The sequence below is a fragment of the Chamaea fasciata genome, unplaced genomic scaffold (genome assembly GCF_029207755.1).
Source record: "Chamaea fasciata isolate MVZ Bird 193981 ecotype frontalis unplaced genomic scaffold, bChaFas1.0.hap1 SCAF_4, whole genome shotgun sequence".
In the NCBI taxonomy this organism is placed as follows: domain Eukaryota; kingdom Metazoa; phylum Chordata; class Aves; order Passeriformes; family Sylviidae; genus Chamaea; species Chamaea fasciata.
Genome location: NW_027094089.1, coordinates 51,920,604 through 51,948,110, shown reverse-complemented (window position 1 = coordinate 51,948,110; position 27,507 = coordinate 51,920,604). Strand labels below are relative to the sequence as shown.

The window sequence follows — 27,507 nt, the reverse complement described above, 5'->3', positions numbered from 1 at the left end:
AATCCCTCTATTCTGCTGAGATTTCAGCTTCACATTTTCTGTAGGTTGTCCAGGGAAGGGCATCTGTAAGTGAGCTGTGAGATGGGTAAGTTATACAGTCTGGAAAAGAAGAGTACACAGCAGAAAGTCTACTTCAGCTGTGGTGGTAATTAGAGACTAGCATGGACACTTGAACCTCTTTTGTTCTAAATACAAAATGTGAAGTTAGCTGAGACAGCAGGAACAGCTGATGGTGCAAAGCAGGTACCTGCTTGAGCTGCCTGGCTGCACTGCTGGCAGTGCCATTGTGCCTTTATGACACGCTGTCAGGGTATGACAAATCATACAGCGACGGAGTAACTGCTCATTAGGAATCCAGAAAGAGCTTCACACACCTCTATGTCTCATGCATTAGTAGAGAGAAAAGTCTCCCCTTTTTAGAATCTCTTTTATGTGCTTGGATAAAGATAAAAGTGTCTCAGCTAGTGCAAGGCAGACTCTCTGACCAGGGCAACAGCAGGTTTTGGAGACAGTTGCTAGCAGTATCTCCTTACTTCTTTAACCTGTCCTACAAAAGAGCTAACTGTAGTTTAACCTGCAGCTAATTTCACATGGTCATTTTAAGAATCTGAGATTATACTTCACACATTGTCAGTGTAACCACAAGTTAATGACATCTGGCAAATACAGGGGGCTTTGCTTTGTGCTGCACAGCAGATCCAACACACCCTGGCATCTATAAAATACTTTATAAAAGATTGATACAGTGAGAAGAGGTTAATCTTTTCTTAAACCACCCTTTATTAAAAAACATAAACATTTGTAAATATATAAAATTATAAAGTATCAAGTGCTTCTTGCTTCCCAGTACAGTGGAATTCAGAAGTGGAAGGTAAATTTGGTGTTAATCTCTTTGGTGTTAGTTCCAGGGCTGCTGCAGAACTGCCCAGATAGTTTTGCAAAAGACAGTTAATCTCATTCCTCTGACAGGTTTAAACAATCTTGTTTCACTTTGGTTTCAGACTTCTTTCTTGCTCCTTTTGACAGACATCAATGCTTATTAGTGAGAGCAAGGCTTGAGCCACAGGAACGAGCAGGCTCCTTAGAAGGATGCAAACAGGTGTTTTACAAAGGGAGAGCCTTCCAGTTGGTAACAGGGAAGAGAATTCAGGCACTGAGAGAGCTAGAGCTCCTTTGTACAGTGTTCCTCAGGGACAGTGTATTCTTGGCATTGGGATCATCTTCTAGCTGGACTGGATAAAGCTAGTCACAGGTTCAATTTGCATCAAGGTCCCTTAATCAGCAAGTACTTAGATTCCCTTGAAATACGTATAATATTGAAGCATCATGAAATCCCAACTATCTAATTTTATTTTATTTACCATGTAACTGTTATAAGGTAAGAATTTCTCAGGCAGTGCACCTACACCTGAACTCCAAAGCAGGACTTCCACTATGTCTTGGGGTTTGTAACCGAAAATATGTTACTTTATTCCATCTATTGAAACTGGGTGGAGCAGTGTTGCTCAAATGGTGCAGTGTTGCTTATCAGATGGTGGAATGCTACTTATCTCTCTTCATTGTTTCACTACTCCCATGGGGATAACTTCTGCTAATGGACCATTAAGAGCTCACCAATTACATGACATATTACATCGTACTATTGCAAGATGCTCTACCCAGGGAGGAGGAGCCAAACCATCTTAACCTAGATAAAAAGGAGTCACAAGTGTCACCAGTCATCCAGTTTTCCACCGGATCCCTAGAGGAAGACCAGACTCATCTCACCATTACTGGATCCTTTTGGGACGGGACCATCTCTACTCCAACAGAACCACATCTGCCACTCCAGGACTTACTCTGGACTGCTTCCAACACCCTGACCAACAGGGCGTCAGGTTGTATTTCTGACTCTGTCGGGGTTTTCTAGGATTTCTGGTTTGTTTGCTTGCTTTTTCTTCCGCACTACAACATTTGTATTTTTATATCCCTAGTAAAGAACTGCTATACCTATTCCCAAAATCTCTGCCTGACACCCTTTTAGTTGCAAATTTATAATAATTTAGAAAAGGAGGGGAGGGGCTTACATTCCAAGGGAAACTCTAATCTTCCCTGGCAGATACCTGTCTATCTAAACCAAGACATACTGCTGTGGAAGTACTGTAAAATGAAAAATCCATTGTAATTGTCAGTGTTACTGAACTGCAAATGGGATCTTTTGTGTCACTTCCCATCTCACCTAACACTAAAGAACAGATGATCGTTGCAGAGAGAACTGGAAGTGTTGATGTTGTTTCTTACTTGGTCTCCTCCCCAAAGCCTCTGTCACCTGCAGAAACTTATGACAAGTCCCTGCACTAAAGTGCCACCTCTCCAGTTCTTCTGCCAGCTTCCACCATGCCAGGCACTATGGTGTCATTGCCCAAAGTATGATGCTCTATAGGAGAGCAGCACATTAGTCTAATGTGACTAAACCAGCAGGTTCATCTTCTTGTGGAAAACTTAAACCACTGAAATTACAAGAGAGGTGAAGAAACTGAATCTCAAGTAAAAAAAGCTAATCCTGAATGTCTCAGCATTTAGCAGGGAACCAGAGGGGTGAGAAATGCTGCTGTATTTAACTTATGCTGCTAACTGATATTTTCTTTTATAGGCACTACTACGGGCAAGGCTTATCTTTTCTTGTAGAAGACAAAGTGGCTCATTGTAACAGACTTGTATTACAGATCACATACTTACATATCCTCGCTGGAAGAGAAGGATGCTCTAGCTTCTACTGTCCTTTAGTAAAAGGCACAATTAGCTCCAACATGAGTGGAAGAGTTGTTATGATGTACCACAGTCCTTAAATAGAAGTTTTCTACAGGGTTTGTTGTAGTCAGAGCTTCCATCTTTCTGAAACCTTCACCCTTGATCCAAGTACATGAAAATTTAAAAATGGCTGAAATATGATGCTACCCTCCACAGTGACATTTCTTTAGCTTGAATCAAGGCAGCTAAAAATTTTAGTTGCGTGAATAGTTGTCCATTGCCACTTTGACCTTTCTGGCAAGACAGCCTTTCTTAACATCCCAGATCCCCAAATAAACACAAGACTGAGAGATGCACAGCAAAGGTGCTATTTGCTCTAGTCCTTACTTGTAGTGCAACATGACATGGATAGTATACCAGCTCAGGATTGGTCCATGTCCACTAGTCCGAGTCTCTGGCCCTTGGCACCCCCTTTTTGGCCTGTTTAGGATTCAGGAACATGTGTTGTCACTGCATCTTCTGCCTTGACCAAATCAGAACTGCTTGTCTCAGCATGGAGCCGCTTGTAGTCAGTGTGGAAGAAAATGACATAGAAACAAGCCATACCACTGCAGAGGCCAGCCAGCACCAGTACCGGAGCTGTGAGAGAGAGATACACTTTTAGGCAGTGAATCCAAACCTCCCCACGGGTGCAGAAATATACAGGTCAACTCCCCAAAATGGCACATTTTGTCTGACCCCCTCCCAAGGGATACCCCCGAGGACAGGGTGCACACCCCAGGGACAGTGGGACATTACCAGTTTGGTAACAGACAAATCTTGCTTTACCTAAGACTGGCATAGGAATAATATTTAGGTAAAATGTGGAAGGCTTCCAGAACATTGTGTCCTGCATGACCCCCCAGGCTGGAGGTCCTACACCAGTGCACACATTTTACTTATAGGAGTGTGTGTCTGTAAGTGTACCCATTTGTGTCTTGGGGGGTGGTGAAAAACACTAAAAAAAGACTGAATCCACAAGGGAACAGGTCCTGACAGGTAGTACTTTCTGTTATATCATCTGAGAGCAAAGTAGAAGAATTCACTAAATATGAATTTTTATTAACGACCAATTTGTGTTTAAAGAATCTTTTCTGAAGGGAAAGAAAAAGTATATCTAAAAGACTATGCAACAAAGCCTGGAAGTAGCTCTAATTTCAACAGTGTCAGAAATGAACACCTTCATCCCTTTCTCCACAGGTTTTCCTGTATGTATCAGACCACAAGAAGAATAGGAATGGGTACCTACTCCCAAGATTCAGCTCTGATCTGATTAAATGGTAAATTGCAGGCTTTCAGAGATGAAGCAAATTGCTTTTTGGGCACAGTTATTATGAAGCCTTGATCCCTTACAGCTAGTAGACCTTAATATGGGGAGTTTCTGCCTAGCCAAACAGGATATATTTATTAGGTGATGGTCAGCCTTTGCTTATGCTGTCCCCAGGTGTCATTATTACATAAACATGAACTAGTTGAGGGATCAGGACTAGGGTTTAGCCTGCACTGAAAACATTTATGTGCCCCTGTTCATCTCAGTTGCTATCTCTTCTGCCAGATAGGAAAGGAGGGGAGATCTGGAATAAGTCAGAACAAGACTGTATGAGTATGTTACAAACAAAGGCAGCTGTGTGTGCAGAAGAAAGGGATGTAGCTTTCAGTCAAAGCAATTGTAACCTTGGCCTCTGACATGAAAACCAGCCCTAGTTATGCTGCATGGACAGTGTCTTCTCCTCTGAACAGCTGCTTTGTAGCCTTATGAAACTCAAGTCTCTGCAGGGTGACTGCAAGAGAAATTTTAACCCAGAGCCAGCAGTGGCATTCATGGCACCTTAGAGTTCTTTCCATTTCAATGTAGCACGATTGGCTTAGCAGGAGCAGCAAGAAGTGCACCATCAGGTTTGGAAAGGGGGTTAGATATGCTACAACAGGAATCAGACTTACTGGGTTCCTCTCACTGACACCTAGAGGAGAGTGGGAAGTACATGGCATGCAGCCGGGTGTCCAGCATCATTTCCCAAGAACATACTTACTTGTCCAGTCCAGGGCTCCGTCCTGGTCAAGGGCACAGGTGGAGAATGGATCTTCAGAAACACGGACAGTGAGAGCTTGTAGAAGAATCATTAAAATCACACCCTCAATCTGGCTGTGGGGAGAAGCCAACATGCAGTTATGTTACCTGCCTGAGACATCAGTGCTGCAGACAAGACCACCTTCCCCAGCTGGAAGAGAATGATGCCTCTTTCTCGATCATGGTCCTTCTAGCAGAGAAAGCTACTGCTGGATTCCTCTGGCCCAGGTGTTTGGTTAACTGGTTCTGGCCCACAGGGTGTCCAGGTCAACTCCAGACACAGGGCCAGTGCGGCAGGATCACTATATACTCCCTCTGAAGGCGAGGAGGTGTTGAACTACACCCGTCAAAAAGCTGAGGCATATTCACTGGGCAGAGACTTAGAAACACTTCTCACTGCAGGACTGAGGAGGCAAAAGAGGCTGTGGCCATAAGCCTCCTCCTCATTCACGGCTGGCTGGCAGCAGTCACTAAGTCTACAACCAGTGAGAGACAACAGCCTTCAAAGATAGTGTCTGATGCCCCTCACTGAGGTTTCTTGCTGCTGCACCTCCACCTGACACAAACACATGGCATGAGATCACTGGTGTCACTGCTCAGAGCTCCAGTAAGTCACTCCCGCTGAAGTCCAGAGGCAGCCCTATGCAGGTAAATTGGTAACTGAAAGGACAGTCACTGTCCCTCAGTGACTGATGAGCCCCATCTCCCTCAACAGAGCACTGGGAACTAACTTGTCCCTTTATTGTTGCGGGAATGGGTGCCTCTCTCAGGCTTGCAGCCCCCATCTGCTTCAAAGGCAGGTGGTGCTGGGCATAGTGAAATCATGCTTCGTGCCAACCAAGGCAGACCTTTATCTTCCTTCTTGCTTTTCTTGGACCACTTCCATATAGTCCTCCCTGTTTTAAAACATTTAGCTCTTAAGTCTATGGCTCAGCCAGCTCCCCTTGCCAGGGGCATGTGCACAGACACCAGAAAGACATTCAGCAGGATGTCAAGCACTGATGTCTATGCTCTTATGCTCTTCTCTATCTGCACCCAAACCCCTCTGTGTGTGTGTGTGTGTGTGTGTGTGTGTGTGTTGGAACCCAAGCTCATCTGTCAGTTGGATTTAATCTGCCATCTTACCTTGCAACAAAAATCAGACCTGTAGATGTGCCCTCTCCTATGGGGTAGGAGCACTCCACAGCCAGCTCCATGGCAATGGGGTAGATGGCAAAACCAAAGAAACCGAAAAGCGAACAGGTGATGGCCAACATGATGGCCTGATGTCTGAACCGAGAAGTCTGCAGGACAAACGAAAACAATACCAAAGTCTCACTGTTGTGCAGGAAGTATCTGAACCTTTAACCTGAAGGAAGTCTCAGAGCGTGACTCACCAGTATACTACCTACCTTTTCCTGAAATAATTTTTTTACTTTCAACCCTCTAGAGTCAACAAAAGGCTACAAAATGGAGAGCTATCTGTTGGATTGAAGTAAGGAGAGGATCAGCAGAATTATCTGAAAAGCACTGGTGTGGTTGTAGTATAGTAACCTGACTGGTCAGTAACTTACGAGGAGTATGTTCAACATTTCTCTAGGGCAAAGTGAAACACACACCTTTGTCCCAAAGCAAAGCAGCATTTTGGAAATGTTTGCATTAGGTTACTTGTGAGAATTATGGGTTGCTGCAGCTCAATGATAAGGAAAATCAGTCAGACATGTTGTTTGTAACACTGGGATTTTAACATCAAAAGACACAAATAAAAAAGCAAACGAAAAACCACCTGAAATATTTACAAAACCTAGAGATTAGCTTAGTGCCCAGAACAGCCTTGTCCCTAACTGGAGGAAAGAGCATGACGTTGTCCAGCCAGTGCTACTACAGGCGAAGTACTTTGCAGCCATGTTGCTTGATACCTCCTTCCCTGACCATGTAATAAATTCCCACAGAGGAACACAAGGCGTCTGTCCTGGCATGGCAACAAACCTGGCCCAACTAAACTGGTTCAGTCAAGGAAAACTCTGTGTCTGGAATCTGAGTTCAAAGTGCAAAGGGATCAAACAGATTTGAATGGGTGATTTTTGTTCTACTACTTTAAACTAATAGTTCATCTCTGTGTGATGAAGGTGAGGAGGGAAGGGCAGGAGGAATTGGTTTATTTGTTGCTCCTAACACAGCCTCTTACCTACTCAGTGCTTTACCTGAGTTCAGGCAAGCTGACTTGTATTCAGATCAGCCTCAAAACAAATGCCAGAATATAAGAGGGAATGCAAAGTGTGCTTTAGGCACCTTGACCTACATTGACAAAAGCACTGCATTTGTCTGTCTCTTCGAAATGGAGCTACCATCTCTGGGGTCTTGGCCCCAAGGAAGGTGTGAACACCCTTTAGTGAAAGTTTGGATTTTTCCTCACACAAGTGAAATGAACAGCACAAGACTGCTGGGAAAGCAGAGACCTGCACCGTTCTGGGTCCTCTGCGGTGCTGTGTGTTGTGATCAGATTCCTGCTGTGTGAAGACTCCACTGGCAATAGCTGTGCTTGAGAGCAGTACTTGTACCCTGGCCTCATGGGTGTAAAGTCTCCAGGCTGTGCATTCCTCTCCCTGCTGAATTCAAGTGTTCTCTTCTTCTCCTCTTCTGCCTCTCTTGTCCCCCTCAAGGAACTATTTCAGAACTAGGACATAACTAGGTCCTTTCCACTAATGTTGCAATCCTGACACCCACCACTGTTAAAGGCAGGTGTTGGAAAAACACGACATTCTTGTTCACTTTTGTGATATAAATACTTATCAGTTCTCTTATTTGAAAGAATGGTCTCAGGAGTCAGTAAGCAAACATGGTGATCCAGTTTAGGGAAGTAAAATTATGCCTATTTATCTATATCACAAATCTGTCTGTCTCAGGCTCCACAGTGACTGTCAAATCCTCAGTAAAGGGTTTTTCTTTAAAACATTCCTAGCCCAAAGAGATAATCCCAAAGCATAACACATGGCTTAAAAAACACTATGACATCAAACAACCTTGGTTTAAGTTGATGATTTATCAGATGGCAACAGAAATAAGCCCACAGGAATGGCACAATATAAGGGAGAACTCACCACTGCAAACATGATGCTGGCAAGTGCACTCAGACAGAAACTAATCTTGGTGGACTCTATGAACTTCCTTGTCCGGTCAACATACATGCCTAGCAGGAAAGCACCCAACAAACCACAGACTGTGAACAGTGCACCGTTCAGGCCAGCAAAATCCTGGAGGGCAGAAGAATAAATAATGAGAAACTAGAGCAATTAGAAAAGAGGTTTAAATGTCACTGACCCATCTGCCAGTGGCTCACTTACTGAGGTAGGAAAAGCTTCCTTGCCCATTGCAGCCTTCACAGGGCTCTGAATAGCAAATGACAGAGCCCAGGTGCTTCTACACGTGTGTGGGGACAGCAGGGTGACAGCACTCCCAAAGGATGACAAGTCTCTGTACGTCTGTCAAGGGAGGCTGGATGCAGAGCAATAGAAGTTCTCTGGCATTAAATATTCCAGCCTGGAGCCACTGGGCTCTTCCAGGGGCAGTCAGGTGCTTTGTCCACACTGGTGGCAACAGGCCCAGTGCCTTGGGACCTGCTGATGTTTTTAATTACTCTCCTGGCCCTTTTCTTACCAGGGACCTGCACTGGCACACCCAAAGCATCTTCAAGGAGACACTGGCTGTGTCAAATTCTAATTAGAGAGACAGTGAGCAGTGGCTAGTATAGGGTACATGCTCTGTTGCCTGCAGGGATTGCCCTTTGCTTGTGGCACTTCTTCAGCTCCATAAGAATTCAAATGCAGACAGCAATCCTGAAAGCAGAGAAGCCTTTAAAAAATTTGGAAAAGCATTTTTGGGACCCTCAGGGGCACTGCAAGGAAAGGGTACATGGAATTGCTTCCCTGGGTTCCCAGGGCCAGGACAAGCCAGTCACAGACAGACAAAATCATGATGCACAGAAAACAAGGCTGCAAAGTTTAAGAGGTTTCCAGTTAAAAGCCAGTGGAGCGTGCAAAATGTGACCTGGCTATGGAGCCCTGGGCCAGATATCAGATCTGGGAGCTGAAGAGGGGGGTGGACAGAGACCAGACATGTAAATGGGCACACATAACAGCTGGAGTGGTGTTTTAAGAGGACCCCCATGGCAATACAAGCACCAGGACTGAAGTGCAGCCTGCTGAGAGGAAACACCTGAAATGGGAGGGGAGCACCTAATAAGCAGGGCGGAGAACGCCTCAGGAACCAGCTGTGCACATACTGTGCTGAACTGCAAAGGCAGCACCTGCTGGTGTTATGAGAAGGATGGAGAAATAGCTGTCACAGTAACCACTGACCTCTTCTGCTGCCCTGACTTCATGTAAATCTGTGCGAAGAGGTAAAGGTGCTTGCATCAGCTGGTCTTCAGTTTCACTCTAGAGCCTGCCTGGGCCCCATTCTATTCTGGAGTAGGTGGCAGAAGGCTGCATAGACAGCAGTGCCCTGGACTGGCTTAGAAAAAATCACAATATTCTTTTTAAAGAATTCTAAAAAATTCTTTGTTTGCAAGTGGGAGTCTGGCCACAGGCAGTAATGAAAATACAGGTCATCTATTATACTAAGAGTTTAACTGTGTTCTGGGTTAATCTGCTGCTAAATCTGTATTGGATAACATAAGCAAATAAGATATGAGACTGCAGTGTATTCAATTGTCTTCATTTTGCTCTGAGCCCTTTATGAGGGAAAATCAATTTGATTGTATCATAGACAATATCGACAATGGGGAGAAAAGAAAGAAGACTCACATTTGAATACCCCTTTTCACAAAGGATCTGTTCTAGCAGAGCTGAAAAGCAGGTGAACATCCCAATTCCTCCTCCAAAACACACTGCCAGGATGATGTATGCCTTGCTTCTCAGGAGCTAAAAAAAGAAGTTAATGTAAATAAGTGGATGAGGAAAAGGACCTGGCTGTGGCTGCAGACTTGGGGGTCAGCAGCTCTGATTCCTCAGTTCAAAATGCTGACAAGGTAACCCCATGATGACCGACAGAAGTATGGCTTTGTCCTGTCAGTTCAGCCAGAGGACAAGTTACAGTGGGGACCATGTAAGGCTTAGGTACTCAAGTTCTTCTTTTGCTTTGCCATGTGCTATCCTACCTGTTACCACATCTGTTCAGAAGACTCAGGTAATGAGGTCCTCTTGGATAAGACCAACTCTGCCTGTTTGAGGTATCTGAATGGCTGCCAGCCCACAGCTGAATGGTCAGAAAGCATCTCTTGCAACTTTGCTGTGAGCAGCTTCTACTCCCTAAGGAAGGAAGGGATCCTGATCTCCTTCAAGGGGCTTTCCATGGCAGGTTTGGGAGAGTGGCATTAGGGTCTGCTTTGTAAGCAGATTGTTCAGCATATCCCCATCTTGCAGGGCTGCATCCCTTACTCCGGCATGGCAGCCCCTATGCTGTAACACTTACCATTCTGAGACCTGTGAAGAATGGCTGTGAGTTGGAGTTAGTGGCACTGGCTGACGGAGGCGTTGGCGGGACCTTCTCATGAATCCCCAGAGTTGCTAGAGCACAGGCTGTAACTGCTGGGACAGCATAAATACCCAGCTACACAACAGAAGGACAAGACAAGTTACCAGTCTTTCCAGCTCCACTACCTCCAAACAAATAAATCAGCTGGACCCAAATCAGCCCAGTTGACTGATTAAAACAGTTTTCATTTACCATCAATGGAATGTGCTTTCCTTCAGGAACTAGTGAAGGTGACAACAGGTTCGCTATGAGAATGCCCAAGGGATTGGCTGGAAGGAAATAGAAGAGAAACATTTTTTTTCATGCAAGCAGTCAGAATCATGTTTCCACCTCTATTGCACCACAGCTGCAGTGTGCAGCGCTGTAATGAACAAGGACAAAACAAGGCATATATAGGGTGAAGCAGGAGGGGAACATTTGGAGAAGTTGACTGTATGGTCTTACTGTTGCCATATCTGTTGTCTCAACCCCATGAAATCCATTCTATAAAACCATCTCCCTTCAACTCCTAACTCCTGTAAACTGTATTTCAACTATGGACTATGATGTCCTCACCTTCACAAGGCTGCCTCAGTAGATGTCAAGCTGAAGGGACAAAATTAAAATGGGTGAATCCATGTCATCTGTCCTGGTGTTACCTCTGTAACAGGAGTTACAGAGGTGTTTCTCCTTCTGTATTCTCCTAGGCTATTAGGCATGTATGCATTGTGTAGAGGATTCCCTTGCTCAAGCGTGAACAGCCACAGCTCTCTTAGCCTCTGCTGCCATGAAAGATGCTCCTTTCCCTTAATTGTCTTAGTGGCTTCTTAACTGCGCTTATACTATTATGTCCATGTCCTTCTTGGACAAGTTGATCTCTGCTACCAACTACAAAAATTACATAGCAGCAGAGAATCTTGCAGATTATGTACAGAAGGAGGCAGTTGCATTTTTATTGGTCTGGAACTGAGCAGTGTGTGAAGCAGCACTCCTGGGACTCAGGTTGGGAACATCCAAAATTGCAGGTGACAATTTTTTAATGTTAAGGCAACACTCTGCAAATAGTTAAACAAGTAAAGCTACTTTTCTACTAGTGGGCAGGGATGGGGTTAAGAAAGCCAAAGCCAGACTGGTGAGTCTGGTGAAGGTCAATGAGAAAAGCACCCTTAGGTACTTTAGCAACAAAAGGGAAGTTAGGGAATTGTGGGCCTGTTGGTGGATGGGGCAGGATACTTGGTGAGAAAGGACAAAGAAAACATCAAGGTATTCAATGCCTTCTTCATGTTTTCTGTGATTGGCAAGACTGACCTTTAGCTCTGAGACCAGAGGTAAAGTTTGAAGCACTGAAGATTTACCCTCAGTGGGGAAAGACTAGGTTGGAGAACATTAAATAAGCCAGACACACACAAATCCACGGCACTGATAGGATGCATCAGCACTGAAGCAACAGACTGTTTCCATTGCAAGGCCATTTTCTGTTACCTTTAAAGGGCCACAGCAATTCCAAGAGGCTCCTGAGGACTGGAGGAGAGCAAATGTCACTCCCATCTTCAAGAAGAACAAGAAGGAGAATCCAGCGAACTTCAGGACTTTCAGTCTTACTGTGCTCCTTGGGAAGGTCATGGAATGATCAATCCTTGCCACCATTTCCAGGCACATGAGGGATGACCAGGTGAAAAGGAAAAATTCTTAACTAACCTGGTAGCTTTTATACAGTGAAATGACTGCTGGATGGATAAGGAAAGAGCAATTGACACTGTCTCCACAACAACCTTGCAGACAAGCTGATGAAATACTGTCTAGTCAAGTGAGCAGCAAGATGAAATCCAGCCGAACAGCTGGGCCCAGAGGATTGTCATCACTGACATGAAGACAACTGGAGGCCCATCATCAGTGACGCACCCCAGGGGTTCATACTGGGGCCATACAGTTTACCTGGATGATAGGACAGAGTGAACCCATGGCTAGTTTGCAGATGATGTGACACTGGGAGGAGTGACTTGCAGAAGAGATGGCCATGCTGCCACTCAGAGGCACTCCAACAGACTGGAGAAACAGGTAGAGAGGAACCTTGTGAAGTCTGACTAAAGGAAAAATAATATGCTGCACTTGTGGAAGAATAGTAACTCATCCACCAGTACACCTTGAGACTCACCAACTGGAAAGCAGCTCTGCAGAAAAGGACCAGAGGAGAAGTGGGTAGGGGGTCCTGGTGGACATCAACTTGACCATGAACCAGCAACACAGCCTTCTGATAAAGAAAGCCCCCACAATCTTGGGCTCAGCATTAGGCAGTGTTGTCAGTGGGAGCTCGTCTTTACCCTCTGCTCAGCACTGGCAAGTCCATATCTGGAGAATTGTGAGCAGTTCTCAGGTTCTCAGTGCGAGGGAGACTGGTCCAGAAAAGAGAAAAGATGATTAGAGGACTGGAGCTTCTGCCATGTAAGGAACCACTAAGAGAGCTGGGACTGATCAGCCTGAAAAAGCTGCTGGAAAGCAGTTTGCAGAGAAGGACATGGGGCCCTGGTGGATTGCAAGTTGACCATAAGCCAGCAATGCATCCTATCAGAAAGGTGTCCAACAGCATGCTGGGCTGCGTCAGGAGGAGCAGGTGGAAGACCATGATACTCCTCCTCTGCTAAGCCCTGGTGAGAAACATACAGAGTGTCAAGTCCAATGCTGGGCTTCTCCATACAAGGTACGAAGTTAGTGGAGCAAGTCCAGTCTAGGGTCAAAGGTGTGATTAAAGGTCTGGAACATCTCTCATTCCTTAGGAGGCTGGAACAGCTGGGACTTGTTAGCCTGGAGAAAAGAACATTGATCAGCAGTTATAAAGATGGAACCAGACTTTTCTCTGTGGTATAAAAAGTGTAACACAGGAAACTCTACCTGATTATAAACTGCTTTACTGTGATAGCTGTTCAGCACTGAAACAAGATGCTCAGATAAGCTGTTACACCTCCATTCATGGAGATAATCAAAACCTGACTCAACACAAACCTGGACAACCTGATCTAGACAATCCTGGTTGAGCAGGGGGTAGGACAAGATGATACCAAGAGGTGGCTTCCACCCCTGTCTGTTCTATAATGATGCTGAGGCATCATTAATAATCCTATAGCAGACAACTGTAGCATTTCCACTCTGTGCTTAGGAAAGTAGAAGCTTATGATGCTGGTGAAATACTACCTGCTTCTAAGTACATGGAAACAATTAAACAGCAGTTGCCAAGGAGATAGATTACATCTTCTCTGTTGTGGTAAAATGCAACTGGGCATTGTAGGGGACTGCCTGTTAACTAGTTAGCCATTTCCATGAACTATCAACATGCTGAAGCAGTTCCAGAAAGTGAAGATGAGGGTTGGAAAGGTGTAGGTGAGCACTGGGCTAGATTTGAAAGGACTGAGACCACCTGAGTAATTCCATGGTTTCAGTTGCAATTACATGGTTTCAGTTGCCTTCTTTTCCTGAGAAGAGCTATTACATGGCCTAGATTATGAATAGAAAGGAGGTCACTGGGTTAATCCACTATACATTACAATCCAGGGGTCCTGGTAGACTAGCTTGCAGTACTCGGCAGTGGGGTTGTGTTTTGTGGTCAGTGATGCTGATGCACTGAAACTCTTCGGAGTGCAGAAAATGACATACCAACAGACTTCAGTAAAGGAAGACTCCTATGGATGAAGCAAAGGTCACTTCAGTGGACTCAGACAACTCTAATTCTGACACAGGATTTCTTGTGATCTTCACAGGGGATGAGTTCTTGGCCCTGCGCTGCTTCTCTCTGAGTAAGTCTCTACAAGTGACGGCTAGAAAAAACATTCAAGAGCTGAGTCATTAATCATTATGACAGCTGAGTCATAGTAATTTCAGCTGCTCAGCAGGATCCTGGGTGCAAGGTTCATATTTCTCACAAAAGCCCAGGGAAGCCTACCCATAGGCATTAACAGCAGGAGGCTGTAGAGCCAGTTTCTGTATGCACCACTGACACTGACAGTACTGGAGTGCTGAGTGGTGCTCAGCATTAATTACACAGCAAGTGGGCACTGATAAATTGGAGCAAGATGACACAAAAAGCTGACATCAGCAACAGGTAAAATGGAGACAAGTAGGAAGAAGTAAAGGAAAATTTGTCTGTAAAGGAGTTGGGTGGGAGCCATTCAGTCTTTTAGGACAAAGAATGTTGTAATTCTCTAGGGGAATGGTTTCTCCCTTCTGACCCCCTGGAGTTCCTTACCACATAGATTGACCCTTCCTTCTTTCTCTGACCCCACTGGCTATGATCCAACTATCTTTTCCCTGAGCAGGGGGCTATATAATACCTCGCCCTTCCTTGTTCTCCCTCTTTCCCCTCTGGAATTTTGAAGAATAAACGCCTGGGACAAAAGTCCTGGGGAAAGGGCCTCTTCTGATATCTTTATCTAGTCCTTGATATAATTCCCTCCAAAGCCTCCTAATAACTGAGCTAGCTAAAGCCCCCAGAGGCGGGCAGGGGGTATTTATAAAAGAGGAGAAGAGCAGATTCTGTCCATAACTACCTGACAGACAGGTGCAACAAGACTGAATACATGGGGTACAAAGAGCATCAGGATGCTGACATTTGCCATGAGCTAATTAACCACTGGATTAAATGACTGGGGCTGTGGTAGATGCTCCTTCCAGACAGTATTTAAATTTTCCTGAAATTAAATCTTGATACTGTACAGCAGACATTATGGATGTAACCAGGCATTATTAATGGAAGCCTTCAATAGAGCAACATGCAGTGTTGCAGCAGACAACAATCACAGCCCATTCAGCCTGCACTCTGACATCAGACATGCCAAACATTGAACAGCTTCAGCTCCACTGGTCCTTGGTCTCCAGGTTTGTTCTACGTCATAGTTAGATTCACTTGGTTCTGTAAAGACTGAAGATGCTGTGTGAACAAAATGTTCTTTATCTTCTCTGGCTGCAATCTCACTTAAAAAGAACACTTTGTAGGCTGCAGTACCTCAGGGTAGTGAAGCACTGAGTGGTCCTTGGTAGTGCTTGTATCATGCCACACTGACAACAAAGCTCCTTCACCACCAAGAAGTTGAAGGTCTGTCTCAGCACCAGAAAACCAGGTGAATCATCATATCCACCCTATTCTAGAAAAACCAGTGCAGAAGTAATTTTTTTATTCTGACACCATAGATCCATTCTTGCTAAACAGCTGTGCCCATGCTCTAGTCTAGCAGCAGCTTTGGAAAAGCTGCAGAGAGATGCTCTTCTTTCCCATGCCTAACCCCTCCTGACAGCTTCAAGGCAATGGGGACAGAAGGTGGCTGCTGGCTGTTTTGAGTGAAGGACAGATGAGGCTGTCCCACACATGCAGGTTACTTATGAGACTTCACAGCTGGAGCCAGTGAACCAGCCCAGCTTCTGGAGCACCTCTCAAGTCCTTGGAGAAAAGAGGAAGAGATTTCTTTGGCTGATGGGTAAAATGTCACACGAAGGGAGGAAACAGGTCTATCAAGTGCAGTATCCTGTCTCTATCTCTGCCCAAAGGAGCCAAGAGAGGAATGTGATTAGAGCAAGCTTATCTGGTGCCTCTCCTCCAGTTTCCCAGCTTCCAGGCACTTAGCAAGGCAGGTCTGCTTTCTGCATGGATAGTCCTGCAATTATGCATCCCTAACATGTTTGTGCAGACAGACAAGAATATTTTATCTGTGTGTGCATACCGACCAATTAGGAATACATACTCAGTTTTCATAGTGGATGAACTGATGGACAAAATTGCCACAGCAGCTTCACCTCACCTCACCTCTATCCAGTTACAGAATTTGGGACCTGTGACCATTGGCACTACAATGCAATTTAAGACACCTTCCTAAGAAACTGCAAAATTAAGGCCACTAAAGACTTAGTAACATTGAAGGCTGTCATCAACCTATGTGATATTTAGGCAAAGATGACAACCTGGTCCTGGAAGAGAGGAAGATGGTTAGGAGTCTGGGTGGCTTGTACTGAGGACTGCACCTTATGTGGCTTATACCTACTTCTTCTTTGCCTGTTTTGTTGCACAGGAGTACAAGACACTTGGGTGATGCAGTATTTGCAAGGGCAAATGGCTGCAGTACAAAGGACTTCCTCTGCCTGCTGCCTCTGAAAGGCAAACAAATTGCTAACAAGTTCTGTAAGAGAGCAATGTTACTCTGCAGTTATCACTTACACATTGATGCAATCATATTTGCTGTTGCTCTCTGGTGGTCTGGGAACCATAGTGCTGCCAGCTTTGTTGGTGAAAAGATGATAAGAGGCTGTGCTAATGCACAGAAGCATTGTCCAATAAACAGGTACCAGTAATTCTGGGAACCCAAGCTCAGGAACTTTAGAACGCTGAACATCCGGGTGATGCTACCAACCATGTTCAGCCACGCACTCAGGAGCACCTGCAGTGAGCAGAAACAAACAGGGTTTGTGTGCTGAAGCCTGAAGGGCAGAATAGATAGAATAATACAATAGACTAGCATGAGCAAGGTCTCAAATGCACTACAGGAGACAGCGGGTGTTAGTAATCACTGCCTGCAGACCATCCCCACCCCTCTGGGCCACTCTAAGATGTTCCTGATCCTACCCACCTCCTTAGGGAGTGTCTTGGGTTAACAAGGAGCAGGGTAGCTGTCTCAGCCCCATATAAGAACCACTTTCATGAGAAATCTGAAGTTCACTAATTACACCTTGTCATCAAGTTTGTGCCATCACCAATATTTTGCTGTGACGATCCAAAGATCATGGCAATGAATCATCCAGTTTATGGATCCTGCAAATGTTCTTCTATTGTATTAGCGTGCTAGTGTTTCAGTGCTGCATTCCACAACACAATTCTGGGATCATGTAGAGATCACAAGCTGGCTCTGACCTGATAGGAGTCTCTTGCTAGCACTCTCTTCTGCTATTCCTTAAACTGGCCCTGCCAACAAAATTGTGATGCTAAGACTTCCACAGCAAACCTGAGCCAACTACAGAAAGCTCTTCACGGAGTCAGTTCACAGTATCCACCTCTGTCAGCTGGCTAAGACAATGAAAACTAAAGCTGGAAAAGGCAACCAGGGATGCAACTTTATTCTGATTTTTCCCACTGCTCTCTCCACCATTGCCATAGAGGTGATGTTACTGAACTAGCCTAGAGCTTTCAATGGGCTAATTCTCTGTAGCATTTGGCAAGACTCCTGTTCAAAGCATGTATGTTACTGCTTTGAGCATCTACTGCTACCTCTAGGTGAAACTTCCTCATGGAAACAGAACACTTCAACTCACAGCACATCGGAGCCCCACACTATCGAGGACCCATGTTGCCACCAGACCAAATGGGATGGAAATGAGGAGGTACACCATTGAGAGCCAGTTGACCATCTCCAAGGAAATGTGGAAGTAAGCAGCTGTCTTATCAGCCACAGGAGCAAACGTCAGCCACAGCTGCAAAACAAAGACCAAAAATGGGTGAGCATGAACGCCTCCAAAAGAACAGTAATTCAGCATCCCCTCAAACTGAGCTGTGAGGAGGCTCGCTGTTATAGTCTCTTTTGAAATTGTGATGTTAAGGCTGGTAATAAAATTTCAAATGCCTAGTGTCTGCATTACTTGGCCCAGAGCACCCCATACATTTCACTGCCTCATCCCCATCCCCTAGTCCTGATGCTGGAGGCTGGCAAAGGCAGAAGTCAGTACCTTTTTCTGTCTCCATGTTAAATAGGTTGGCCCTGATACACTTACTTACGTGATGGAAACCACATGGATTCATTCTGTGTTAGCATAAACAAAATAGAATCTACCACCTCCTCTCTTCAGCTAAGATCCCCTTAAACTTAGACTAGTATTTTCAGTTCCATTTGTACCACCTACATAGGGCCTTGTAAGAACTTCACTATGTGTCAGCCAAGAGATACATTATTCCCTGCCTTCCTACACACTCAACTGTTAGAAAATGACCTAGAGATTACATTATTCAATGCATTAGAACACATAACAGGGAAGAACACACAGAAGAGGGGCTTCAACAACAATCCACATTTTTCTTCCAGTGCCATATCTGAACACAGCTCCCTAGACTTTGTTTTAGACATTGATTTCATGGTTCTTATCTCCGTCTGGTTTCTTATGGGAATGACAAGAACTGCTTGATCCTAAAATCAGACACTGAGATCACAGGCACAAGAAAGAAAATGAGGTACTACAAGTTAGAGGACTTTTCTGTAGATTCTTTGCCAAGATGCATCCTGGTGCTCTTCAAAAAGACTGGTCTCACCTGTCAAATGGCCTAACCATTCAATAATGTTGATTACAGGCTACCTCACTGTTAGAAGATGATCTGCTGCTACTGAATACTCAAGGTTATAAAGGCTGCAGAAATGCGAACAAGAACTTCAGTTACAGGTTTCTACAAAAGAACTCCAGCCACAGTCGCTTTCCAGGTACTCCCCTCTGTCATCACAAGCTTGCTCTTCACAGCCTGCAGACAGCATCACAGATGTAGCGTTTATGTGTAACTGAAAAAGGCTTGGGTAACCTCAGAGGAAGGTGTGCTCCTACAAACTCCTTCTTGGTACTTCCAGTGTTCCTGGGTGGTATTTTCTTACATGATAGGGACCATAAAATCTACCACATTAGACAGGAGCAGAGGGGGAGATGGACTTTTCTCCTCCCTAGAGTCACCCTCTGACAACAGCCACAGGCAAATCATTCCTTAGCTAGGCTTTTCGCCTAGCAGGGATTCAATGAGTAAATGGCAGTAAAAGAGAACTTTGGAATATATTCTCAGCAGCCTTGCAAGGACTTCTAGCATAAGCCCTTTCTTCTTCTCCAAAAGTAGCTGCCATGCTGTATCTCCTCTATTCAGTTCAAAGTTCACATTAGCATGCTGGGCTCAGACACACCTATGTGACATCATTCAGAGGTCTGATAGGGGATGGATTTGGTGTTTACTCAGCTTCCACAGCCAGTTGAATGAAGATGCTAGGTGTTGAAGGAGACTGTACTCTTAGACAACAAGGAGGCTAATCCAGGTCACTTTCCAGACTTCCATCAGGTTGGGATGGGAGTTTAAATGTTTAATGCTAATGTAAATGTTTAGATGTTACAAGCATTACTAAAGCATCACTAAGCATTACTTATGCGATGCTAAATTGCTGCTAAACAAATCCCAGCTGTGTATTTCCAGCAATAGCACTCGGGGTTCCTCAACACCTTCCACGAGGGGTGGTGGTGATGAAACAGTCTACCAGGAAACAGTGTAATTAAAGAGATGATACATTTTGTAAGCCAGCTTCAGGTACATTTTCACCCCTTTTGCTCCCTCACACAACATGCTCAATCATGCATTACATCATTAGGAAAGTGATGCCACAAGCCAGAGCATAGCATTTTCTGTTCAGTGACTGCATGCATCTAGGTGATCTGGGATCAAGGACTGGCACAATTCCATTAGATCTAGTAAAACCATTTCTTGCAGAAAAACAAGCATAGGGGCTTCCCCATATTCCTATTCTGAGCAAGAGCTCCAGTCCTAGCATATTTGTGTGAAAGCATGGAGGGTGGAAAGTTGCAGCTTGTCCAAGACTGAACTTGTCCCTCAAAATAGGAAGTGGCTTTATTTATGGGTCTGGAGAGAAAAAGTATGTTTCATTGTTTACCATATATTGCTCTAACAGAGAAATTCAGAACTGGTAAATGGAGCTCAGGATGCAACTGTAGTCAAAGAGGCCACCAAATGCCCCTGCAACAAAGAGGCAGCATTGTGGAGTTTTTCCTACACAGGGAAATGCACAGCCAGTATGCCACCTTCTGCTTTTGGTTTTCCCAGTTTCGGTAACTTCACCCACAGTAGTTAAGCTCTAGTAGTAGTTAAGTAGTTAAGCTCTTCTGCCAGAAGCTAGAGCTCTTATCCAACATGTTTTTCTGAAAGTTTGCATTGCCAAGGCTGGTACTTACACAGGGGCTGCCCTGAGGTAATCCCCTTCAGAAAGAACAAGTAAAGAAGATGCAGCTCTCCCTTGGTGATGTCAAAGTCCTAGAAGTCCTCTTAAGATGCAGAATAGAGAATAAGAGAGGTTCTGCCCTCTGCCACTTCCCAAGGGCAATTGTCTTCATTCATCTTTGGCACACCAAAGCCACAGAACCACAGAATGACAGAATATTCTGAGTTGAAAGGGCCCCACAAGGATCATCAAGTCCAAGACTTAACTGAAGGGCCCGTATCAAAGCATACTGCTATGGATCACAGTGACAGATGTAAGGGGAGAGAGAATGTGTGGGGTTATATAGACCCCAGAAGCTTGTTGCTTCTGAGACAGATGAAGAAAGGAGAAACAGAGACACCTCTGTCCTTGCAGGGTTGTTCAGCCCTTACAACTTTCAGTCCCTGCACAAGCTTCACTTTGTGGAAATACATCCCTGTGGTCTGGGCAAGCTGCATGCAGCTTCATTGTCTGAGAGGCCACACAAAACTAGAGCCTCAGTGTGAGCTGCAGAAGGCATCAAGACGAGTCCTTGTTTGGCACTGCACTGCTTCATCCTTGCTCACACGCGCTTCTCTGAAGGCAGCTCAATAGATGCCACAATGTCAATTTCTGACTGCAATGCTGACAAGCAATTTTCACTCACCTACTACACCTCATGTCCCTTCAAAGCCCCGCCAGCGCTACAATTAATGAAAACCTTTCAGCAAACTTTTACAAAATTCTCAACTTGGCACAAGTTGGAGTGGATGATGATGGAAGTCAGCAGCAGTTTACTTTCTGGGCCGTTGCATGTTAATCAAGGCATTTACATGGAAGCCTATGCAGAGACACTAAACCACACAGACTCTTGTCTTTGCAAGCCAAAAAGTCACAATGAGTTTGTGAGCTCAGTTCCCTGACACTTGCCAAAACTCACTTCCCCAGCATTCTCTCACAAATTTTGCATTAGTTGTTTTCAAATTACAGGTCCTCTTGTAGTATAATCCAGTATCATTGGTTATTGCACTGATGTTTTAGATCATGGTATTTGCTCCTTCTGCACTTGGTATGGGATTTTCCCTCCTTACAGATACGCATCTAGCAGGATTTTGGAACAGCCAGTGTAATAATAGACACTGTTTCTTCTCCAAAGGCAGGAATTTTAGCCCCTACACACCTCTTCTGAGCTCAAGTCTTAGAAACATGTTCATCTCACCATGGTTTCTAGGTTTAAAGATAGCATGCTAGTCTGGTCTGGAAGCCATACCTCAGCACACACTCTTCACTATAAAAACTTGTGCTCGGCAGCTGAGGAAGAGGACAAAAGGGCCCCTGATGATCCATAAGCCTGTTCTGGCTTGTACTGGAGTACAGCTACAACTCCCACTGCACACAGCTGGCTGACTGGGGAGCCATGCCTCAACACTAGAAGAAAAGGACAGAAGTGTTTTCCACCCAGAGTCTACTCATATCCTCAGTTACAGGAGGGGCCTCGCCACACCTACTTTAACAATGAAGCTTGCTCCAGGGCCAGGGCACTGACACTCAAACTATCTGACTAATCTATCTGATGTTGGGAATGGTACTGGCTCCACTTTCAGCTCTCCTGCCCTCTGCTTTAATCTTCTTCCAGCTGACATTTTAATTCTCCTGCACCTCCCAGAGACAGCTTGGTCCCTTCTCCATTAACTGAGACTTAATCTCCATTAACTGAGACTTAATCTCCATTAAAGGTGGCTGAAAAGAAAGATGGAGAAGGACTTTTCACAAGGCATATAGTGGTAGAACCATGAGGAATGGCTTTCAAATAAGGGAGGGCAGGTTTAGATTAGATATTAGGAAATTTACTGTAAGGTTGGTGAGACACTGCAACAGGTTGCACAGAGAGGTTATGGACTCTGCATGTCTGGAGGTGTTCAAGATCAGGCTGGATGAACAACTTCATCCAGAGAAGGTGTCTCTGCCCACAGCAGAGGGGTGGAACTAGGTGATCTTTAATGTCCCTTCTGACCCACACCATTGTGTGATTCTAAGATCATGATCCTATGACAATTGCAGGCCTGTATGGGCATTCCTGTGATCAGAACACCTTACAGCTGTTCTCATCCTGATTCCATCTATAAGTTTTTCTGTTGCCCTGATACTCTTGTAAACTCTTAGCTGATTCTCAGCCAGGTATCCCACGCTCCTCCCCCCAGAATCAGCCCAATTCCTTTTGTTTTCCTTCTGTGCTCATTCCCCTTATAACTCCATCTTCTCCTGGTTCAGTTCTTCCACCCCATTGCCTTCACTGTTTCCACACCACACAGACTCTCCAGGACCTTTCTCACCTGGAGAAACTGTTTTTGCCCCACCCATTCTAAGGGAGCCCAGTGTTTATCCTTTCTCCCATTTCTGCAGGAGATTATTGGTGGGTTGTGAGACACCAGTTCTCTGTCTGCAATGGTGGCAATGTGGTGGCTGAAGGCAGGACTCCATACAGGCCCTACACTTTGGTAAGCAAAAGGTGTGAGCTGTAGAAGGCAGCATACATGACAGATGCGAGATTTTTGGAGCTCAAAGTGCAGCAATGATATATTGATGCATCACATGTATAACCAGGTACAGCCTTGCCAGAAGCAGTGCCAAACATGCTCTTCACAAAAGGCAAGCTGGTAACCAATGCCTACTTTCCTCATGAACAAATCTAGATTCTAAAAGTGGAAAGCAAAATATTTGCAGAAAGGCAAATATATGCAATGAGGAATCAGGCCACTTTGCTGTATCAGTGGTGGTATCAGCTACCAAAGGTTGGTATATGGAATGCTTTTCATTGTCTGGCATACTGTACAGCTGACCAGACTGTAGAAATGCCCCTGCAGTACCTTTTATGTGTAGTTTTAAAAGGAGGAGCCAAGGGAGTTGTCTTGCATGAAACAGGAACTTCTGCGTCATAACAGGCACCAGCACAGTTCACCAGTCCCCACACAGGCTTTGCCTACAGCAATTCTGCCAGTTCCAGCATGGTCTCCTTCATGCACCTGAACACTGCTTACAAGGCGATTTAAGATGTCTTTCTGTGACATAGATGCGGCCTCTTTTTCCCCTGAGACTGGATGATGAAGCCCTTACACCAGAGTCCTCATCTTCAAGGTTAGAAGGGCCACACAGTTTGGAAGCAAACACCCCTGTGCACAGCTGAAGGCACCCATGACGACACAGGAGTCTTGGATGTTAAGACAGAAGTGATCTTCAGAAAAGGCCAGATCCTTGCCAAGATGTCTCTTAGTCTCTACAGCTCTTAGGAGAAGTAGCAGGAAAAAAGAGCAACAGCTGTTCGCGCATGCGTATCTGCAGGGACACTGCTGGAGCAGGCAGGTGTGGGTGAGGAGCGTGTGCACCCTGCCCTGGAGCATGCCAGGCTCCACTTGTGCAGCTCTCCTTCCTCTCCCAAGTACACTCAGTGGTGGTGTAAGTCCTCCAGTTGGTGAGTCAGGAGCCACTTGGCCAAGTGTGAGATAGCTTCAACCCTCTGCTCTCCTGCTCCTCCCCCAGCTTGCTCATGCTGCTGAACTGGGCAGTAAACACTCTTGGTTTTATTGTTGTGTCTTTTTCTGTGTCCCCAGTGCTAAAGAGAAGGTTGCTCCTGTGAAACACAAAGTTCCCACCTGTTCGGTTTCACAGGAAGAAAAAAGGAAGGTGCTATGTGCTACAGCAGCTGCAAGCACAGGATGAACACTCTTAAACATTAAGCCTTCAGATGAAAAAATCACACTCAAAACCACAGCATAAGTTTGGCAAAACAAATCTGGGGAAAAACCACAGGCAGAGTTATGTCACCGCCCCATCAGCAGTGCTGCAAGAGACAGCTGGGGATAAATCACCTAAGCCTAGTTGTGGTCAGAACATCTTCTTTGCCCACAACTTCAGGCAGCAAGTATATTATGCTGATGTCTGCTTACAGCCTTCTTAAGATAAGGCAGGGGTTTCCTAAACTATATTGTCAGCTAAGAATTCCCAGAAAAGTCCTATTTAGGAAACGAGAACAAATTCCTGCTAAGGTAGTACCCACTTTGTACAGCAGGGAGAGACAGAGGCTTTTAAACTCAGGTCAGTAATAGAAGCACAAGTAAGGGACTATTTATTATTGGTGTAAAAGCCTCTCTATCATATTAACACCACTCTACTCCAGTTAATGACAGGATTTCACGTGATGAAGTGGAGCAGGAGGATATAGGGAACAGTGCCCCTTTCATCACCACATGATCTGGTCTGGCTTTGCTCAATCACACTCTAAACCAGACTAAGAAATACTCCTTTCTCAGCCTGCCCTTGCTGTATGACCTAATGTGCTGTCCTGCAGTTTAACCTGTCTTCTTGACACTGAAAGTCTCCCCCATTTAGTACTGTCCCGATTGCCGCTGTTAGTGGCACCAAAGGCCACTAACAGAAGACTGCACGTATATGGACAAGAGTGAAGAATACAAGGCATCATTCTGGAAGCTTGGTCCAGCAAATGAGGTCCAAGTTAGACAATTCAAAAGTCAAGTGTCCTTTCTATATGCATTTGCAGATAGCCTGACAGGTGTACATAGAACAAAGTGCTGCACACAACATCTGCACAGGAATTGAGGACATATCTTAACTTGCAGAGCAATTTGTCACACCACAGAACTGGTAAATTAATCTTTTCATCTGGAACTTTTAAATAGCAAACAACACTTTGATTTCATGGACTTTCAACCACTCCATCCATTTTAATGTGATCTTTATTAGGAATAATTAGGAGAAACTTTAGCATCAGGAAATGTTTGCTTACAGCTTTATATGTCAGCATAGTTGCCATTCCAGATCTTTGCAATGGCTTAGAAACAGCAATTCCACTCTAGGACATTTATTAGACACTAAGTTTTGAAGTAGCAAAGTTCTGGCCTAATTTCATACCAAGGAAAAATAATACTGTGGGCAGTCAGGAAGTTGTCAAGATACCAACGAGACAGAGCAGGTCCATCTTCCAAGGCTACAAAGTTTTCAGCAACACACTGAGGACACAGTAATACTTGCAGATGTACTGAAAAGATCTGTTTAAGAAACCCTCCAGTTTCACTTTAAAGGTTTCAGCAAAGTCAAAATACGACAAGACATCTGGGAAAAGGCTTGGTACAGTTTCCTTCACCCATGCTTCACCCACCCAGAGTGGGTTTATTTCCTGCCACATAATGTTCTTCTGCTGTGCCAATTTAACTGCAAGCAAGCAGTGGGGCTTTTCTGTAGTATACTTTTTTACACTCTTAAAGGATATACTGATTTTTGACTGAGAAGGTGCATTTTTTTTCCCATATACAGCCAAATTCTCACTATGTTTTTCCATTTCTCTACTCCAGCATTCTTGCATCATGGAATATCTAATCTTCCTTCAAAGCATTTAAATGTTTGCAGGTTGCAGTGCCTGATCCTGTCAGCCAGACAGCCTGCATTCACAACATGGTAATCCTCAAGAACATGAATTATTCTACATCAGTCTGCTAATTATCAACAATGTCCTCAATGACTTGATGAGCAAAGATCTGGTCTTCTTTTCCATATACTAAGCTTTGATAAGAGGCAACTTTATGGGTTTATCTCTGTTACTACTGAATTTAAATCTGTTCAACAGGTGGGCTATGATCTGGCATCCATTTTTTTCAAGTCTCTCAGAACAAGGCAGTAAGAGTAGGCAAAAAGAAGTTTATACAACCATCTGTTTACTGCAGAATTACTCCTGTAGTGTTCTGTATATGCAACAGATCCTGGAAGGAAGCTTTCCTGACCATATGAATCTGCTGTCACAGGCCAGCAACGCGACAGAGATAATTCCTGTTCCTCTCCCACGGCGTTTCAACACTGCTATTCTTAGGCTAGAAACATGTGAGCCTCACAGATGATGAATACTCTGTCTCCCCACGGCTTAGGAAGTGGACTCGGCAGCAACTTTTGCTGTGCTCTAGGACACATTTTGCTTCATCCCAGTCTGACTTGACGCTGCGGTACTTCCTGCTGTGCCCTCGAGATCACACACACCCTCCCGCCCCATCCTGCCCTTCCCCCGTCACCAGCCCTCAGTGCCCCGGATCCCACCGGTCAGAAAGGAAAGCGCGAAAGCCGAGGTCGTAATCAGAACGACAAAGTTCAAAAGTAAAACCCGCTTATTCCGTCCATAAGGCACGGCAGGCTGACGCTTCTCTGAACTGAGCACGTACAACCGAGTCCCGGTGCTCCAAGGATGAGGGGGTGGATCTGAGACAGGGCACTGGGGCAGAGCCCTGATGACTGCCTGGCTGCTTCTAGAAGAAACAGGAGGTGGTTTTGGCTCCGGCGAGCCATGTCAGCCCGTCTTCCCTCCGCAACAGCAGCAGCCAGGGCTGCTCTCCAGATCAGCGGCACAGCGAGACGGCAGGGGAGGGCTGTGCGCCCTCCTGCTCTGCGCCTCCGCCTGGTGCTCGGGCACCCGGGGCTGCCGGCGGCCGTCCCCTTCCCCACCACCCCGGACGAGCGTCCTAGCCCCACGCCGCAGGGAGCGGCTGCCCGCAGCGGGAGAGGCGGCCGCACTCACCATGGCGTTGGAGCAGTTCAGCAGGCACACGACGGCCAGCAGGAACCACCGCCGCCGGTACGTCTTGAACCGGGCCGGTGGCTCCAGGCTGCGCTCCCCCAGCAGGCTAGCAGCCTCAGCACCCTCCATCGCGGCTCAGCGCGGCGCGGCACGGCGCGGCTCGGCACTGCCCCGTCCGGCCCCGCCCCGCCGCTCTTCCCGGCCTCTCCGGGGCGGCCCCGGCTGCGGCTCGGCCCGCCTCGGCCCGGCTGGGGCTGCGCTGCGGCCGCGCCTTCGCTGCGGAGCCGCGCTGGGCCGACCGCCAGCCGCTCCCCGCGGAGCCTGCGCCGCCGCGCTCCTTAGCGGGCTAAAGCCCGGAGCTCCGCATCGGGGCTGCTGAGGTGCGCCGAAAGAGGGGCGCCCTGGCCAGGAGACGCCTCTCCTGTTCGTGTGTCCTTAAAAAAACACCACCAGCCTCGCCACCATCGCTAATGGCCGCTGACGGCTCCGCGTTCCCGTGGGAGTCACCGTTAGCTCTCGCCTCCGGGCAGCACCCGAGCGGCAGCTGCCGCGGCTGGGGGTGCTGGTGGTGGCAGCAGGAGCCGGGAGAAGCCCTGCGGAGCAGCCCTGCCCGAGACGTAATCGCTTACTGGAATAGAAGGAGG

The 27,507-nt window shown here is 45.8% G+C and overlaps 1 protein-coding gene across 1 annotated transcript; it reads right to left on the bottom strand.

The window, feature by feature from the left end:
* Positions 1-771: 771 nt before the first annotated feature.
* On the bottom strand, positions 772-26,992 carry SLC49A3 (solute carrier family 49 member 3). The gene is made up of 10 exons (XM_066181553.1): positions 26,864-26,992; positions 17,615-17,773; positions 16,527-16,746; positions 10,544-10,620; positions 10,289-10,426; positions 9,622-9,738; positions 7,918-8,070; positions 5,963-6,120; positions 4,800-4,912; positions 772-3,369 (listed from the first exon to the last, which is right to left on the bottom strand). The coding sequence occupies exons 1-10, from the start codon at positions 26,990-26,992 to the stop codon at positions 3,215-3,217; spliced, it is 1,419 nt and encodes a 472-aa protein (XP_066037650.1). The 3' UTR covers positions 772-3,214.
* Between the last annotated feature and the right edge of the window lie 515 nt (positions 26,993-27,507).

Excerpts from the sequence above, each read along its gene's own strand:
- SLC49A3 (XM_066181553.1), bottom strand. The coding sequence starts at position 26,992 with ATGGAGGGTGCTGAGGCTGCTAGCCTGCTGGGGGAGCGCAGCCTGGAG. Across the intron at positions 17,774-26,863 it reads TGAACTGCTCCAACGCCATG|CTGTGGCTGACGTTTGCTCC; the intron begins GTGAGTGCGGCC and ends TTTGTTTTGCAG. Across the intron at positions 9,739-10,288 it reads TCTTCACAGGTCTCAGAATG|CTCCTGAGAAGCAAGGCATA; the intron begins GTAAGTGTTACA and ends TTCTTTTTTTAG.